Here is a 17,302-nt window from a genome sequence, read left to right as displayed (position 1 = left end):
TGAGAATTTAGATAAGCACATTATATAATACACGTTGCTACACTGCTGCTGGGGGGGGGGGGGGGGCAGGTAATTAAAGGTTAGCACACTATATTACCCATTTTTAAACGTTTTTATATTTTATATACCATCACTGAAGAAAATGAGAGAGAGAGAACTCCAAATTATCTTTGAATATAAAAAATGTTAAAATGCAAAAGTACACAAACCATGTTAGTATACCATTAAATATCTAACCTGCATCTAAGTGAGTTAACCGAAGCTTAGACTCACAGAGGGGGGAGCCACGTGGTGGGGGCAGCAGAGAGCGGCGGGGAGGAGTGGGGGCGCCAGGGGGGTGTGGGCTACTGCGACCCGGGGCCTGCAGCTGGGCCTCACCAGGGGCAGTTGTCCTGAGGAGGGAGGGGTCATCGCTGCCACTGCTGAGACCTGCAAAGCAGAGCAAGATGACCACACATCATCACAGAACAGGGATATACCCCGTGTATATATACCACCACACCGTCACAGAGCTGGGATATACCTAGTGTATATATACCACACACCGTCACAGAACAGGGATATACTCTATGTATATATACCACACACTGTCACAGAACAGGGATATACCCCGTGTATATATACCACACACACCGTCAAAGCTGGGATATACCTAGTGTATATATACACCACCACACCGTCACAGAACAGGGATATACCCCGTGTATATATACCACACACACCGTCAGAGCTGGGATATACCCAGTGTATATATACCACACACAATGTCACATACAGTAGATCAGGGATATACCCCGTGTATATATACCACACACACCGTCAGAGCTGGGATATACCCAGTGTATATATACCACACACAATGTGACATACAGTAGATCAGGGATATACTGTGTGTATATACCATACACCGTCACAGAGCATGGATATACCCCGTCAGTGTTTCCCCTACCATTATATTAGGGGGGCGCCCTGCCCCTCAACGGCACCTCCCGACCCCCCTGAAGGTCAAGTCAATTTAATTTTATTTTCTATATAGCGCCAGATCACAACAGAAGTCATTTAATATTACCTTTCTTATAGAACAGGTCTATACATTGTCCTTTTATTAAACAAACTAAATACCCTTATGGTATTTATCTAATTTACACAACAGCTTGTCATTTTTGTCTCTACACGGTCGCATGTTTACCTTAACCATAAGTAACCAAACATAATAGAAGACTTTTGGCATTTTTAATTTTTTCATTACAGTCGCAGATTTTTATAAAGTTTATGTTTACACACATAGTAGCAGAATTTAATGTACACATTGTTCGACATATTAATGACCATGAGCCCTAGGAAAGACATAAGCAGACTGTTTGGGCCGCCCTTCCCGGGCTGATGACCGCGTCGCGGCCGGGGTTCAAGGCTCCGATGGCACTCAGTCACGCATCGGTCACGCATCGGTCACGCATCGGTCACGCATCGGTCACGCATCGGTCACGCATCGGTCACGCATCGTGCAGGATCCCCTTCATCAAGGAGTCAAGCTGCCATCTACTGGAGCCTTTCACCCCATGAGAGGTGGAACGCAAATAATTCTCGTTTTGCTGGGGAATTCCAGGGAGTGTATTTAAATGGCCATCCCAGAGATTGTGACTTGATGCACTTGAAAGACAGGAAAATTGATTTTTATTGCAGCAGGAAAGAAATGATGGAGAAATCCAGTCTCAACACATTGGTGGGTATTAAATGACCATAGTAATGCACACAAGTCAACAGGCATTAAATGGCTGCGCTGATACTCATAGATATATAGCGATGCTCATCTCTCCACGTAGGTCTCACTTGGCACCAACAAAATTAAACATCCAATGGATAATAAAAAAAAAGAAAGACTAAAATAAAAGTTTTAAAAATAAACTAGAGCAAGGCATATTTTCTTATGACGTGCAGCCCAACTAGAAATGGCTCGTGAGGGATGAGATGGTACATGGCGGGACTGGCGGGGGTGGGACGGGGGCATTAAGTGATGACACTAGCATACACATGTACATACACACTATACTCTCCCCCCTTGCTCATTTTTTATTCATAGTGTATTCATTTATATACATACTGTACACACACACAAATATTTGTGCTTTCATAAGGAAAGCAGGGCTAGTCTATCTCATCAGATGGTGACGGGTGATGGCGGTCTGCTCATGCAATTAATAACACAATAAAAATGTATTAATAACTTGCAGAACCATTTTCAGGGGGATTCTGGAACGAGAAAATGGATCTCATCTGAGTAACATTCAGGCCATAGAGTATGTCAGTCTCTGATCGAAAGATTAGAAAATGGAGTCAAATTCTTCCCTGTTGGGTCTCGGTAAGGAATAAGATACGAGATCAGGCCTCCAGAGCCTGAAATGGCCCATCCATTATTGACAGAGCTGTGCAGCGCCATCCTGACTGCTCTGCTGCAAGGGCAGCACAGGAAGGCAGCTGGAGAGCCCTGCTTTGCCGACAGCAATGATCATTTATTCGCCAGGGAAGGTCAGTGTTTCCCTGTTTCCGTTTCACTGGGCAGTTTTAGCAGCTGTGATTTTCGACTGCGAAACAGTAAAGCCCCCCAGATCGGAGGTGACTGGGTCAGATCGCTTAAGCCTGGTGAGTCATTGGTGGCTGCCAGTTCCACAGCGACAAACACACACACACTCTCACAAAAAACACGTTGGACCACTCATTCATTTCTATGGAAAAAATGCTAACATGCAGTTTTTTCATTGCAGTTACAGATTTTATTAAATTGAGTTTTCCTTTATGGGGACTAGTTTTGGTATTCATAACGTGGTGGGGACATTGTGTCCCCATAAGGTAAAGTATACCCGCTCACACATTCACACACACACACACACACACACACACACACACACACACACACACACACACACACACAAGTTTGTAATTATATCTTTGTGGAGACTCTCCATTCATTTCTATGGGAAAACCCCCCAAAAAACGTCCCCATAAGGTAAAAAAGGGTTTTTATCACATTTGTGGGAAATCTGTTCCCCACAATATAATAATTACAAAAATGCATGCACACACACACACACACACCCACACGCAAAGATATGTGTGACTTCTTCAAGCACAGAATTCCCCGCAGCCACAGCTGAGAACAGGGATTACCTGAGGATTACCTGATTGACCAGTGGAGTGTGCCCACAGAAGCTCTACAGCGAGACGCCAGCTGCCAGCACCCTGGCACGGCATTCCACACGCGACACCCTGTGAACACACCCTCACCCATCTCCCAGCACGGCCAAAGCACCAATACGTGTAAGAGCACATCTCTGCTCTCCTCTGCCCACTCCTCAGCCTTTGATATTATGCCAGCTGAACCCATCCTGCCAGGTTTTCAGGTCTTTAAGGAGCTGGGTGACCAGCACCTGTTCCTGTTTGCCATGACTGAAGACTGATGCCTCTGTTCTGATACATTACTAGCATAACAAACCGTGACGCGGCGGCTTAAAGGGGCAGCGTCACACCCGCTGTGGCCCCGGGACACAAAGGCAGCGGCGGTGACGATGCACACTTACATTGGTGAAGCTCTTGCCTCGCACTGGTACACACTCGCTGGTAGACCACGGTGATCAGGGGCACAAAATAGCCCAACAGCGTGTACATGGGGGGGGGGGGGGGGGTAGCTCTGACACCTTAGCGCAGGAGTGCAGTTTGTAGCCCAGCAAACTGGAGCCCCCCGGCAAAATATTCTGGGTTGGGGGTCCTGGTCCAGCTGTGCTGTAGTCCGTTTCCGTGGAATGAGAGTAACCCAGGAGCAGACAGGTGCCCCCCCTGTCACCGGCAGGGTCGCCCACGCAGCTTCCGACCGGAGACGACGGCAAGGTGGTGCACTCCCTCTGAGCTCGGAGCCCTCTCTCCCCTGACGTGCACCCCCCGGGCAGCATTTATTAATAGGAGGGGTGCAGAGATGCACTGGGGAGACAACAGCTGTCTGTCCGTCTGCCTGGGGGAGGAGAGCTGACTGGCTGTAACGCGGGACATAACTCCCCAGCCACAAAAAACAGACCCGCGTGCATGTGACACACCCGTCTGCGTGTGTGAGCAGGAGCGAGGCTGTAAAAGCCACAGGCCAGTGAAAGGCGTCACCCGGACCCCCAGCTGTCCGGGGGGCAAGTGGCTTGACCCCCGAGTGAATGGGGGTCAGCTTTAGCCCCAGGTCTATCCTATTGGTAAATTCACAATAACATGGTGTGACTGATGTTTCGCATGAGTTAAGCTACGGGTACGTCACACTAAGCTACGCTAATGTATGTCAACAGAACAAATGTCATACAGTCGACGTAGCACATGTATATTTATGTATGTAGCACCCAAGTGAAAAGAAAAATCAGGCAGGAGAAAGCGGTTTTAATTCCCAAAAATACACACTTTTTATTTGCTGTAGGATGAGGGGAAATGAGAGAAACAGAGATGAAACGAGAAGACAGACGGTGGGTAAACGGCTAAACGGAAAGCTGAGCGCCGAGTCAGCACCGACCAGGCCGTGTTCCGGAGGCTGGAGGGAGCCAGACGAGGAGAGGGGGGAGAGAGGACAGGGAATCAGTCTCACGGAGGAGGACGAACCCAGAATAGAGGGAGGTTATATCCCGCAGGCTGAGGGGGACAGTCTGGGGACAATTTTAGTTACATATTAGTCCCTCACTGAAGAGAGTGCAGGTATAAACCTCCACACTGCGACAGCCGGGATGCCGCTCCTGAGGGTGCAGCCGCTTTAGGATTGTGGATATATTTATATGCCCTAAATTTATAAGTTCCAATATTTATACGACTGCCCTGTAGTTACAGGGATCTTACTGAGATGGCAAATTCCGCTGGAATGAGGCGATGGGGGTATGACATGGGAGCCTTAAAGCCAGCAGCACGGCTTCGGGTTTCCCGGCTCTCCTGGTGCCCCTCGTCACAGCTTCTCCCCGCACCGCCATTGGACGAAAGTGGCCACGAGTGTGGGACAGAACCTGACAGGCCGACACACATCCAGGGTTTGTGAAGGGGTCGTGACTGAAAGGCTCCGCGCTCCCCAGCCCCCACCCTGGTGTTTGCTTGCCTCGTTCCTGACACTTTCCCCCGAGAATCGAACCAGGAAGCTGGAAGAGACCTGCGATCCCAGACACATGGTGCTGTCTGTCTCCGCATCCATTATTAAGACCCGATTGCCTGTTGGTTCAATGAGGGGTTTACAGTGTCAGCTGATTTCCCTGATCTGTCATGCTCTTCAAACTAGTGTTGAAAGTATGGTGTAAAGGAAAATCACTGACTGCACAAACTATAAGATACCTATTCAGTTTATTGCTTTTTACTGATTAAATTATACAGTATCTTCCTCAGCATCCATATTAATTTATGTTATTTACATTTGCTTAGCAGACAGTTTTATCCAAATGGACGTACAACTGAGAAAGTGGGGTCAGACAGTCCCCGGAACGATTGGAGCCCTCATCAAGGATCCAACGGTGACGTCACTCTGCTGACCATGAGATCTGAACTAAAGACCTTCTGATAACAGGCACCAAGTCTTAACTTGCAGAGCCAGACACCGTCCCCATGAGATTACCCTCATATTTTCTCAAGTTCTTTCCTAGATCAACCTAAAATGGCTCAAACGCTGCCTGGGTCCTGCACCTGGCACCCTGCACTGATCTGGCACCCTGCACTGATCCGGTACCCTGCACTGATCCGGCACCCTGCGTGGACCCGGCACCCTGCATGGACCCGGCACTCTCCGTGGACCTGGCACACTGTGCGGACCCAGCACCCGAAATCCTACACAGACCCGGCACCCTGCGGATACCTGGGACCCGGTACCCTGCGCAGACCTGGCACCCTGCGCGGACCCGGAATCCTACACAGACCCGGCACCCGGCGGATAACCCGGACCCGGTACCCTGCGCAGACCTGACACCCAGTGCGGACCCGGCACCCGGAATCCTACACAGACCCGGCACCCTGCGGATACCCGGGACCTGGTACCCTGCGCAGACCTGACACCCAGCGCGGACCCGCCACCCGGAATCCTACACAGACCCAGCACCCTGCGGATACCCGGGACCCGGTACCCTGCGCAGACCTGATACCCTGCGCAGACCCCGCACCCGGAATCCTGTGCAGACCCGGCACCCGGAATGACTCACCCAAAATGCTCACGTTCCTGCAGACGAATCCTCTCCCTCACTGAGGACAGTGTTATATTCGGCTAGCGGACGTCAGGAGCAGAGACAGGAAGCTTGTTACAATAATCCCACTAACTAGATGTACCTACTTAAACACTGCCCCAGTGACAGGCATCATCTCCCTGTACCTGCAGACCGCAGTATGTTCTCCGTTTGCTCAGCAGTCATTCTAAAGCTAAGAAAAAATTTGCATATTGCATTTTTGAAAAATTTCTTTAAACCAAAAACATTATATGCATCTTTAAAATGTAAACACATGGCTTTTTTGGTGGGAAACAAATTCTGAGTAACTGTCACAACAGGGGTGGCATGGTGGTGGAGTGGTTAGCACTGTTGCCTCACACCTCTGGGACCCAGGTTCAAGTCTCCGCCTAGGTTACATGTGTGTGGAGTTTGCATGTTCTCCCCATGTCATCGTCCAAAAAACGGCTGAGGCTAAATGGAGTTTCTAAATTGCCCGTAGGAGTGCATGCGTGAGTGAATGGTATGTGAGTGTGCCCTGTGATGGGCTGGCCCCCCATCCTGGGTTGTTCCCTGCCTCGTGCCCATTGCTTCCGGGATAGGCTCCGGACACCCCGTGACCCAGTAGGATAAGTGGTTTGGAAAATGGACGGATGTGTCACAACAGATTTGACACTTTAAAAAAAAATGTCAATATGTTGTTTACACCATATGTCCAAAAGTATGTGGACACCAGCTTGTCCTGCACCTCATTCCAAATCCAGAAATATTAATAAGAAGTTGGTCAGCCCTTTGCTGCTGTAATATCCTTTACTCTTCTGGGAAGGCTTTCCATCGCATGTCGGAACATTGCTGGTGGGACTAGCGACCATTCAGGTTGGATATGGATGTTGTGTGATCAGGTCCTGGTCTGTCAGCCTGTGTGGCCGATCACATTGATGGCCAGTTTTTTCGCTGGTACTTGTGACTAGTGACATGGTGTATTGCAACAGCAATAAAGGGTTCTCATCTCATCTCATCTGTGTTAGCAGTGGGTGTGGCTTAATCATACATCTGTGTTAGCAGTGGGTGTGGCTTAATTATACATCTGTTAGTGATGGGTGTGGCTTAATAATACATCTGTTAGCAGTGGGTGTGGCTTAATTATACATCTGTGACTATGGGTGTGGCTTAATTATACATCTGTTAGCAGTGGGTGTGGCTTAATTATACATCTGTGTTAGCAGTGGGTGTGGCTTAATTATACATCTGTGTTAGCAATGGGTGTGGTTTAATTAGGCAATTCCTCTAAATAATAGGTGTGTCCAATTTGGCCGTATAATGTATATATTAACACAATATCCGGATGCTCATCTGGTGCGTCTTCACTGTGTGATCTATGGGACTCTGCAGCAGAGAGTGCTCTAGGTAGGACAAGCTGTACAGCTCAGTATGTTTAAGGTGAAGGACATTGATCGAGGACTCTGAGGATGATTTGGCAGAGAAACAGCTTCTCAGCAGCGATATTTCCTGGTATATGAGGCCGCCACAGGTCATGGCATCCGCCACACTGCACACACTTCAGTGAGCTCTTTTTCCAGAGATGTCTCATCTCATCTTTTCTACTCTTTGACCCTGATGAACCGTCATGGCTGACACTATTGACTATTCAAATGGCGCCCCAGCACTCTGTGTGTGTGTAATGAATATATTACATTTTGGGAAGCTAACGTCCCCATAATGTGATAAATACCTGTTATTTTGATGTTGAGCAGACCATGTTTTTCGGTCCCCACAAGGGGAAACTCAATTTGTAACTGCAGTAAAAAAAAAACTATAAATGCCAAAAGTCTTGTTTTATTTGGTCATGGTTAAGAATGTGATTATGCCCAAAGAAATGAATGGACGGTCCCCACAAAGGTACGAATACAAATATATGTGTATACATGCCCCATGATGGACTGGCATCCCATCTAGGGCTTACACTGCCCTGTGTGCCTGGGACAGACTCCACACATCCTCTGAAGTGGTGAGAAGGTGGATGTAAGTCTTTTTTTTATGGTACCCAACATGCTTAAAACTCCACTAAAAACAACATGAGACTGACTAATTTTGACTTTGGTTTGCTAATCAATGCAGTTTATGCCCAGGACCTGTCTGTGCATGCAGGAAATGCAGGAAACCAAGACAAAATGCTCTCATGTTTCATCCAATGCGGAGAATAGAAAGTAAGAAACACAAGAGGGGCCATAACAAAAACAGACCTCAGAACCCCCACGGAAGTATATCCCCCACAATGTGTCACAAAACCATGTAAGGGTCTAGGAAGATACCAACTGGCGCTCAGGGGGTGTCGTCCAGCTGCGGCACTGCACCTCCTGCTCATTTAACCCCCCCCCCCCCCCCCCCATGGATCCTGCTATGGTTATACTTCGACATGCATCGATCCTGCTATTTCAGGGATAACGAGACAATTTAAATATGAGCTCTACTGGCCAGATGGAAGTGGAGTGGAGCCTTTTTAAAAATATTATACAACTCTGTGCATTTCATTACAGCTCTGGGGGGTACAGCTCTGAGGGGTACAGCACTGGGGGGTACACGGCCATGTCAAAAATCATCAAGGGCGGCCAGCAAAATGCAATCAGGCCTAAACTGCGTAAAAAATGTCTGCAGACCTCAAACTCTGAGTGATACACACTTATAATTCAACCTGAATGAAGATACAGGGATTTGGAATAAATCGCTTTCAGGTGGGATCATCTCATTCTTCTGCTGAGACGCAAAAAGTGCAGAGATCCCGCAGGACAAAGGAGGAAACGTAAAGAACCAGAAATGGCAGGTATAATATACAACAATAACCAGGTTTACAGTGATTCAAATCCCACCTGCTGCTCCCATAATGAAAGGTAGGCAGAAGCATCAGTATGGTATCTCACATGGGCATATTTAAGCATAATAACAATGGCATCGATAAGGCTACTCACGGTTGAGGGGGCGGTTGGGGTCGTTCTGGGGGCCCTCACTGGACACAGACGACACGCTGGCAGTACGGATGAAGCCAAAGGTGGCTAGCCTCGCAGTGGGCAGGCGGGTGTAGCCAGGCAGACGTAGGCCTGACACCCCTGGCTGTGGAAGCAGGGACCTGGGGCCGGATTCCGAGGGGGGTCGCCTCGGCTCACCTGGAGAGGCGGGTACATCAAGAACCGCGACTTAAACTCTCGGCAAAAGAGGAGGCCTCGCATCCACGGCTCGAAAACCAGTGGACCAATCTGGTCCTCGGGGACCCGCAGTGGTCCACGTTTTCTATTCCTCCCAGTTCTCTGTAAAATGTGGACTGTCGGGCAGGGAGTTGGGAAGACGCAAAAACATAGACCATCTAGGGTCTCCATGGACAGGATTGGGAGACACTGCTCTAAATGACCAACAAATCACTTTACATGTCTAATTAACACCCATCTCCCTGTTCTTATAGATGCCTTAAGCTAAAGGTCTCAAAGTCCCTGCCCAGGAAAACTAGACAGTTTTATGTGGCTAGTTAAATGGTTTTATTAAATAATAAAATCCGGCCTGCAGATTGATCTTTTGTTCTCCACAGAGAATAATAAACATGTAACATTTACACTCAGATCTTTTGGCCAGTTCCCCCCAGTTTACTTAAGCTTGAGAAGCCTGCGTTTGGCCATTTTCTCCTTTGTTATTCAAACGCACACTTCGGAGCATTATCCCCAATCCCCATCTTGTCCTCGGACTTTGCCCTCCTTTGGAGATCCCAATCCCCATGTCTTATCATGAGTCACACAAAATACAACTTGTGGAATGTCATGGTGGGCTTCACATTGTGAGGAATGGTAAGGGTGCCCAGATAATCCATACCGGGGGGGGGGACTATGAGCTAGGACAGGATTTGTAAGCTACCATCTCATTTAAAGGACCTGGATTTCACTTAACCACTGAGCTCTTGCTGTGTGCTGATTGGTCAGTCTCCGATAATCATGCAAGTGTCACTAATGTTAATGTGAACCAGCTTGTAGAATCTTTCAATCAAGGAAACAAACCAGTCAAAGCACGAGCAGCCAAGCACAGGAGCCTTTCAGTTTTAAAGTAGTTTATAAAACCTGAAGTAGCTTTTCCTGTCCCTCCTGACATGGGTTAGGGGGCAGGACATAAAGATCACAACAAGCTAAATGCTCAGTTTTAAGTCTTGAAGCAGACTGATAAACTCAAAACAACTTGTCTGTAACCTGGGACAAGTAATTCATCTCAGATATATTCAGCCAAGGGAAGTGAGACATGAAGATTGATAGGAAAACGAGAATCACGGACATCTGTGCCTGATGGACGACCTGGGGAAGCGCTGTCCCTCATCTCCATATCCCCATGTATTTTGTGAGATGTGTCCTCACCTGTGGCTTCCTGGTGCCAGTGAGCCGGTGGACTGGCAGCCCGGGCAGGGTGGCCGAAGGGCAGGGCTGATCTCTGACCCGCTAAGAGTGTCCTGGTCTTGGCTGAGGGAAGCCTGGTGACAACACCCAGGCCCAGCTGAGGTCGCAGGGCCCTGGGGGAGCAGAGCCCCCCCACAGCCCTCTGCCGACCCACGGCTGACGGGTCCTCGTTCCCAGGATCCTCTGAGCCGCTTACGCCTTGGCTTCTCTAGAAGTGAAGGATAGATAAATAAATCAACAAGTCTGTAATGTGGGGATGTTAAGCCTGGAAGACACCAAGCCGTGGAAAGCTGGTGTGCTCAGAGTCAGCAGCTGTTTGCTGGGCCGGTGTTGGTTCCCGTTGGTGCGGTTTAGGCTAATTAGTATGTTGAACTGGCGTTGCAGCTAGTTGCTGAAACTGAGCTCTCTGGTTAGGCTGTATGTCAGCTGTCACCTCTGTTGGTGCAGGTGTGTTTCAGGAGGCTTTTTCACAGTAGAGGTAAGCCGATTGTCCGTCGGCCTTGGCACTAGTTATTTGCCAGGGGCTCGGTGTGTACTCAGCTTTAGTCAAAGAGAAATTTGCATGTGAAGGGACGCTCAATGTTAGGGAGTTTCTCTAAGTAGAAATTAATAACACATTCTTCCCTGGAGGGAGTAGTTACTGATATCTCAAAAACCCGCAAGATCCTTCACGGGATATGAGCACCACCATTTTACGAACGTTAGGAAATGCAACATGGCCCTGTCCAATACAATAAACTGAAAACTAAACACGTTCATTCACATTTTCTCAAACATAATGCACAGAATCCACTGTTTAGCTCCGTTTCATAACCCCTGTCAACACTTCAGTGTGTAAACACACACAAGCATAGACTCATGCATACAAACAGGCACACATTCAGCATTCACACTCATCTTCCCAAAATGACGCACTCCGTACCGTTCTCGCAGTCCATCCTACCTCCTGCTGGTATTTCTCTGTGAGCTCTTCACAGAAACTCTCTGATTTCCCAGTCATCCTCTGGGGCGCAGAGTGACCGGGGGGGCGGACCCCAGACACCAGCAGGTCCGGGCTGTAGCAGCGGTTCTTCTCCACCTCCTGCCGATGCTTGTCATGGGGCAGGTTGCAGGGGCCGGACGATGCCGAAACCCTACCAGGGCCGCCTGCTTTAGGCTCCCTGCTGGGAGAGCTGCCGGCATGTGTGGTCAGCCTCGGGGGGACGGTGGACACCTCATAGGGCACATCTGGGAGGTGTGGCTTTGCCTGGGGGCTCCGGCGGATGGAGGTAATGATCTTGGGCCGTACATTCTTGGGTTTGGGTGGGTTGTTAGGTGGTGGGGAGCTTCCACTCCGCATCTCTGGCTCGCGCCTTTCCTCTGGCCGGGCAGGGTGCAGTGGGATGGCCTTGGGGATGCCACTGGTGGAGCCTACCTTGCTGGGAGGCTTTGGGCTGCCGCTGGAACGCCGCAGGTCATCCTGATGCTCCTGGGTCACAGCTCGCACACCAGCAGTCTTGGCCGGAGATGTGGGAAACCTTCTCTGAGGAGAGCCAATAGGCTTGGGTGATGGTGGTGTTGTAGGGCGTGTGGGGCTTCCCCAGGGCCTTCTTGCCAGCTGGGCTTTCCTATCCAGGCTTGGACTAATGCTGCGTTTGTGTTCAAAAGAGCCCTGCTTCCTAAGGACTCTGGAGTCAGGGGGAGGGGCCTGGGCGGCCGCTCTGATTGGCTGCCCCTTCTTCTCATTGCTGTTCATGTCAAAGGCTTCTTCGTCTCTGGAAATCCTGTCATTCATTTTCTGACTTGTCTTACACGTCTCTGTTCTGGGATCAGGGCCATCCGGTATTCTAGACTGGTCTTCACCAGAACTGTTGAGTGGGGGCAACTGTTCTTTGCTAAAAAGTGTATTTTCATTACAGTCTTTCACTGAGGACAAATCGTCACTCGGCTTGAACTTATTCCCATTGATGTGTCCTTCTGTCTGCTGAAGCTGCCCCTGATGTAGACTAACATCCAAATCAGCGGCGTCCACCGGATCCTGTGTACATTCTTCCAAGGAATGAGTCGGCAGACTGGGTCTGTTTTCAAATGATGGACTTTTCTTCAAACTCAGACTTATCTGCGCTTCCAGATTACATTCCTGTAATAAGATGGCTGAGTTCAGATTCACATCTACACACATAGAGGTTTCTGAGGCTTCTCGACATGAGTGTTCAGCTCGTCGGGGGCTTTTAGCATTCACTGGATTAGTAGGGATGCACTGGGAGGCCAAAGACAGGTCTTCACAGATGGTTTTATAGGGTTCAGTTGAAGTCTGCACCTCACCAGTGCTGTCCAGGGCACTGGCAAAACTCCCCCCAAAAATGGACATTGTGGAAACACAGGACACAAAAATGTCATTTTCTGAACTAAAGTCAGCTGTACTTAGACACAAGGCTTTCCCTCTGCCCACTGAAGAGTGGGACACAGTAGATTCCGGGTCCAGAATGTTCCATGTGGCTGCGCGATCCTCTTCGCCATTGTGGTTCATCTCTTTGTCCATCACCTCCTCACTTTGATCGTAGGAGCCAAGCCTTTTCTCCGAGATGGATCCGTTTCCTATGACTTTCTCAGATTTGTGATCCTCTTCTTCCAGGTAGGCCTCAAGTTCCAGACATTCCAGCATCTCAAACTCCTCCAGGTCGGGGTCATCACACTGGGAGTCGGTCCCCCAGATGATGATCTTGTCCTGCTCGTCTCTTTGGGACACCAGTGGGGGGAGGGCAGCCAGGTCTCCCATCTTGTTCATGTCCTTAGTCCCAATTTCATCTGCCCGGATTTGGTTGGCATTGGCATCTCCGTCAGGTACAAATAGGGTCTGTTTGTTGTCGTTCTTCATTCCGCCTTGGTGATCCTGGTAACTGATACTCTGGGTGCTTTTTTGATCGCTCTCTAGGCTCATCGTTATGGACACTGCATTCACTGAAGCCTCAAGAAGCTCCACATCACCCTGGCACCCATTAAATTTTGTCTCTGTTGTCTTGAACGCGTATGCTTTTGAAATCAAGGTATAAAATCGACCACAACATTATCTAACTGCAGGTATTTACAAGATGGTCCCTTTCACCAGCCTCATGAGCCTGTGAAATCACTGCACGACACTGTGGAATATAAGTAGAAGGAGCCGTGAACATCCAATGAAGCATTTTCCATAATCTTCTTAACTGTTCAACCTGCAACAGAGAAGATGTCTTATGTGAGAAACATCCCGTTATCATCCTGAATGCTGAAGTACCAATATAGAACAGGCACAATCAGGGGTGAATAATGACACTTAGAATTTTACGTGTAATCCATTAGGCATGGAAAAAAATACCGGAATAACAGACTACTTCAACCTCAGACCAGCCATTTTAAGATCAGAGTATCGTTGCAAAAAACAGTGGCTTGTTTTCTGGTCTCCTGTTTCAAAACAGTGTCAAAAAGCATTCAAAAGGCCCGCTCACTTCATATGCTATTGCGGTTTGTGTAAGAAACATCTAATGTCTGACCGTGAAATGAAATCCTGGTTTGTTAACCACAGGTAGTCCCACAGTTACAAGTCAATTGTCATTACAAACAAGAAATTTGAAATGGCCGTTTTTCTGCAATCTAGATACACTCAGCCCATTTACACACCATGCTTTTTATGCAAATTCTTTTTACCCATCCTCTTTTAGATTACATTCAAGGGCAGAGGAAATACGAGCAGCTTATTCTATCGAAATACAGCAGACAACCTTCATATTTACAACGAAATACAGAGATTATGCTTCAATGCAAACTGAAGTGAATTATTCCTGAAGCAAATTAAGGCTTCAGCCACCAGCCGTATGGGCTACCAGCACCACAGACAATTTATTTACTGTATTACTATCATGACAGTACCAGGGTGGTATGCAGACACGGGTAACCATGTGCATATTAACTGGGAGTTTGAAGAAGAACAAATAAAACTGTCATTTGTGATCAAGCAGTTAGCAGCACTCACTGGATGAAAATATAGAGTTGCATGATGACTAATGGTCTAAAACCGTGTTTCCCAACCTGGGGCCTGTACTACGAAGTGGGGTTACTGGCTTATCGGGGTAACTTCTCGGATTTAAGGTAGTCTGGGAAAAATGTAAACGAATATGAAGTCCATTTAAACTGTGGTACCTTAAATCAGACAAGTTACCCCGTTAAGGCAGTAACCCTGCTTTGTAGTACAGGCCACTGGTCCTTGAGGGTCCACAGACAGTCCATGTTTTTGCTCCCTCCCAGCTCCCAGCAAAAATGTGGACTGTCTGGCGGGCAGAACTAAAGGAGTAAAAAAAGTCTGTGGGTCCTGGAAGAATTGGGTGGGAAACACCGATCTAAGAGATTGCTCTGTGGTGTGACTCATTTTCAATACAAGTCAAAAGTGTGCACCCACGACAACACCATTGTGAATGTAGGGGGTGGGGCAGCACTCGGTTTATAGTAGATATTTTTTTATACACACAGTGGTCATTTGCTGTCTTGAGAGGTTGTATTTTACTGGAATATGCTTGTGTGTGGCTGTATGTAGTCCCCCCTGCTGGCACCTGCGTTGTCAGGCACAGACAAACAGTTAGCCTGCTAATTAGCAACCTGAGGCATGCCTAATTCATGGGTGTTGTAGTCCCACTTTGCCTACAAATCCCTGGCTTTTCCACTAGGGGGCAGCTTACGATGCAGGAGTTCAGCAGTTTCAGCATTAATGCTGATGGTAGATGGCAGCAAACATTTCATTGTAAGTCAATTTACCTCCTTCTTCTATGAGTCAAACAAGGACCTGGTGTAGATATCCTTCCTGATCCCACAGCCTCACTTCCTGATCTCCCAGCAGGCTAAAGGCAGTGAGTGACGGCTCATCCAGGGTGGGGTCCCAGTGGAAACCCACCAAAGATCAACAGCATGCTGCAGAGCAGCTGCCATTTCCTGTCAGGCCTCCACTTCACATCAAGCAGGAAAAGCTCCTTGTACTTCCTCCTGAACGTAATCCAAGGAGGATGGGTAAAGAGCACGGCTGTGGACAAGGGAGGGCTCTGAGAAGCTTCCTGTACTCAGACGGACCTTCGCAGTGACGAATAAGGTGGCAGATGTTTATCCTCAAAGCAAAATTACTGTAAGTAATTATTGTTATCACTATGAAAGGGAGAGACTGGAGAATGGAGATCAGTCAGCTTTTATGCTGCCACTGACAGGCTTTCATGTAAGCCTGCTCCTCTCAGAAGCGGACGAGGGGGCTACAGGCACACAGAGGCAGCCTGAAATCAGCACACTCACAACCACGTTAGCATACGAACATCACGTTACGGCCTGAGATGCGTCTGTCACAACCAAAGTGTGTGACTTTCTGAAAGAGCATTCTGAAGAATCTTTAATCATTTTGGTCCCCAACCTCAAGCATGCCACCATTAATACTAGAATACAATGATATGAGCACATTGAACTTGTCTTGAAAGCGAGACTGAGCTTCAGATTAGCAGCACTAACGGTTTCTGGTCTCGGTTCGGTGTTCCCGCTATCTGTTCTGACGGTTTCTGGTCTCGGTTCGGTGTTCCCGCTATCTGTTCTGACGGTTTCTGGTCTCGGTTCGGTGTTCCCGCTATCTGTTCTGATGGTTTCTGGTCTCGATTCGGTGTTCCCGCTATCTGTTCTGACGGTTTCTGGTCTCGATTCGGTGTTCCTGCTATCTGTTCTGACGGTTTCTGGTCTCGGTTCGGTGTTCCCGCTATCTGTTCTGACGGTTTCTGGTCTCGATTCGGTGTTCCTGCTATCTGTTCTGATGGTTTCTGGCCTCAGTTTGGTGTTCCCGCTATCTGTTCTGACGGCCCTGCTTTGATTTGGGGGGGGGGGGGGGGGGGGCATAACATTAATTCCTAATTTGGCCTAAGGCAGAGTCAATGAGCCTACCTTTCACAGCTGTCAGTGGCCATATCTGAAAACGATTATTGTGGACAAGTGGCCAATTACGGCTAAGGGATCTGTGAGGGGGCGTGACCAACGCAACATGAAAGGACCTCATTGGGCACATATGATCTGACTTACTGATGCTGTAATCTTAAAACAAAAATGTGTCCGTGACACCATGGATTATGCTCACTGCTGAGCAACCCATGAGCCAGCTACATGACAGTGCCCCCTGGGCCCTCAGGTGTACTCGCGCCCTCCATGTTGGTTGGGGGGGGCGTGGGGGGGGGTCACCGTGCATACTGGTTTTTAAGGAGGCTCATCATGGCGTTATCCTGGCTGAGCGGTTATGGAAAATGGATTTTATATTGTGCATTGGGGGTGAAATTTTAGGCATGGTCCTAACAGCTGGTAGGCGGCCAACACTCAAGTAGGATCACAAAGCAGAGACGAGGGCACCTTCACACTTAACTGGAATGTCACTGTTTAAGTGCTATTCAGCCACAGTAGGTGGTGCTTATGCCCATCATACAGATCAGTGGCAAGATTTGAATTCACAACTATAGAGGTGCAAGGCTCACTGTGCCACCCTCTGCTGAATTCCAGACAAATAGGAAACACCGTCCTTAACCAAGCACGCCTTTATAAACCCGAACCATTGGCAGAGATGACAAATCCATGGCCAATGACCTGACAATGCAGTGACACTAATGGACAGCAGGGGGTGCAGTTTCACCACATGTGCACTTGTTTGCCTCTCACAGAGCAGAGCACCCA

General features: G+C 48.4%; 1 protein-coding gene across 1 annotated transcript in view; it reads right to left on the bottom strand.

Moving 5' to 3' along the window:
* The window catches only part of LOC125712055 (microtubule-associated tumor suppressor candidate 2-like), a 39,044-nt gene that overhangs the window by 13,185 nt on the left and 8,557 nt on the right, over positions 1 to 17,302 (bottom strand). The window contains exons 2-5 of the mRNA XM_048981683.1: positions 11,556 to 13,803; positions 10,574 to 10,820; positions 9,155 to 9,349; positions 274 to 429 (exon numbers count right to left, since the gene is read on the bottom strand). Coding sequence (XP_048837640.1) covers positions 274 to 429; positions 9,155 to 9,349; positions 10,574 to 10,820; positions 11,556 to 13,532 — 2,575 coding nt within the window. The 5' untranslated portion in view covers positions 13,533 to 13,803. The remainder of the gene's footprint in view (positions 1 to 273; positions 430 to 9,154; positions 9,350 to 10,573; positions 10,821 to 11,555; positions 13,804 to 17,302) is intronic.

The sequence above is a fragment of the Brienomyrus brachyistius genome, chromosome 17 (genome assembly GCF_023856365.1).
Source record: "Brienomyrus brachyistius isolate T26 chromosome 17, BBRACH_0.4, whole genome shotgun sequence".
Taxonomy (NCBI): domain Eukaryota; kingdom Metazoa; phylum Chordata; class Actinopteri; order Osteoglossiformes; family Mormyridae; genus Brienomyrus; species Brienomyrus brachyistius.
The sequence above is the reverse complement of the archived record's forward strand: the minus strand, read 5'-3'. Positions and strand labels throughout refer to the sequence as shown.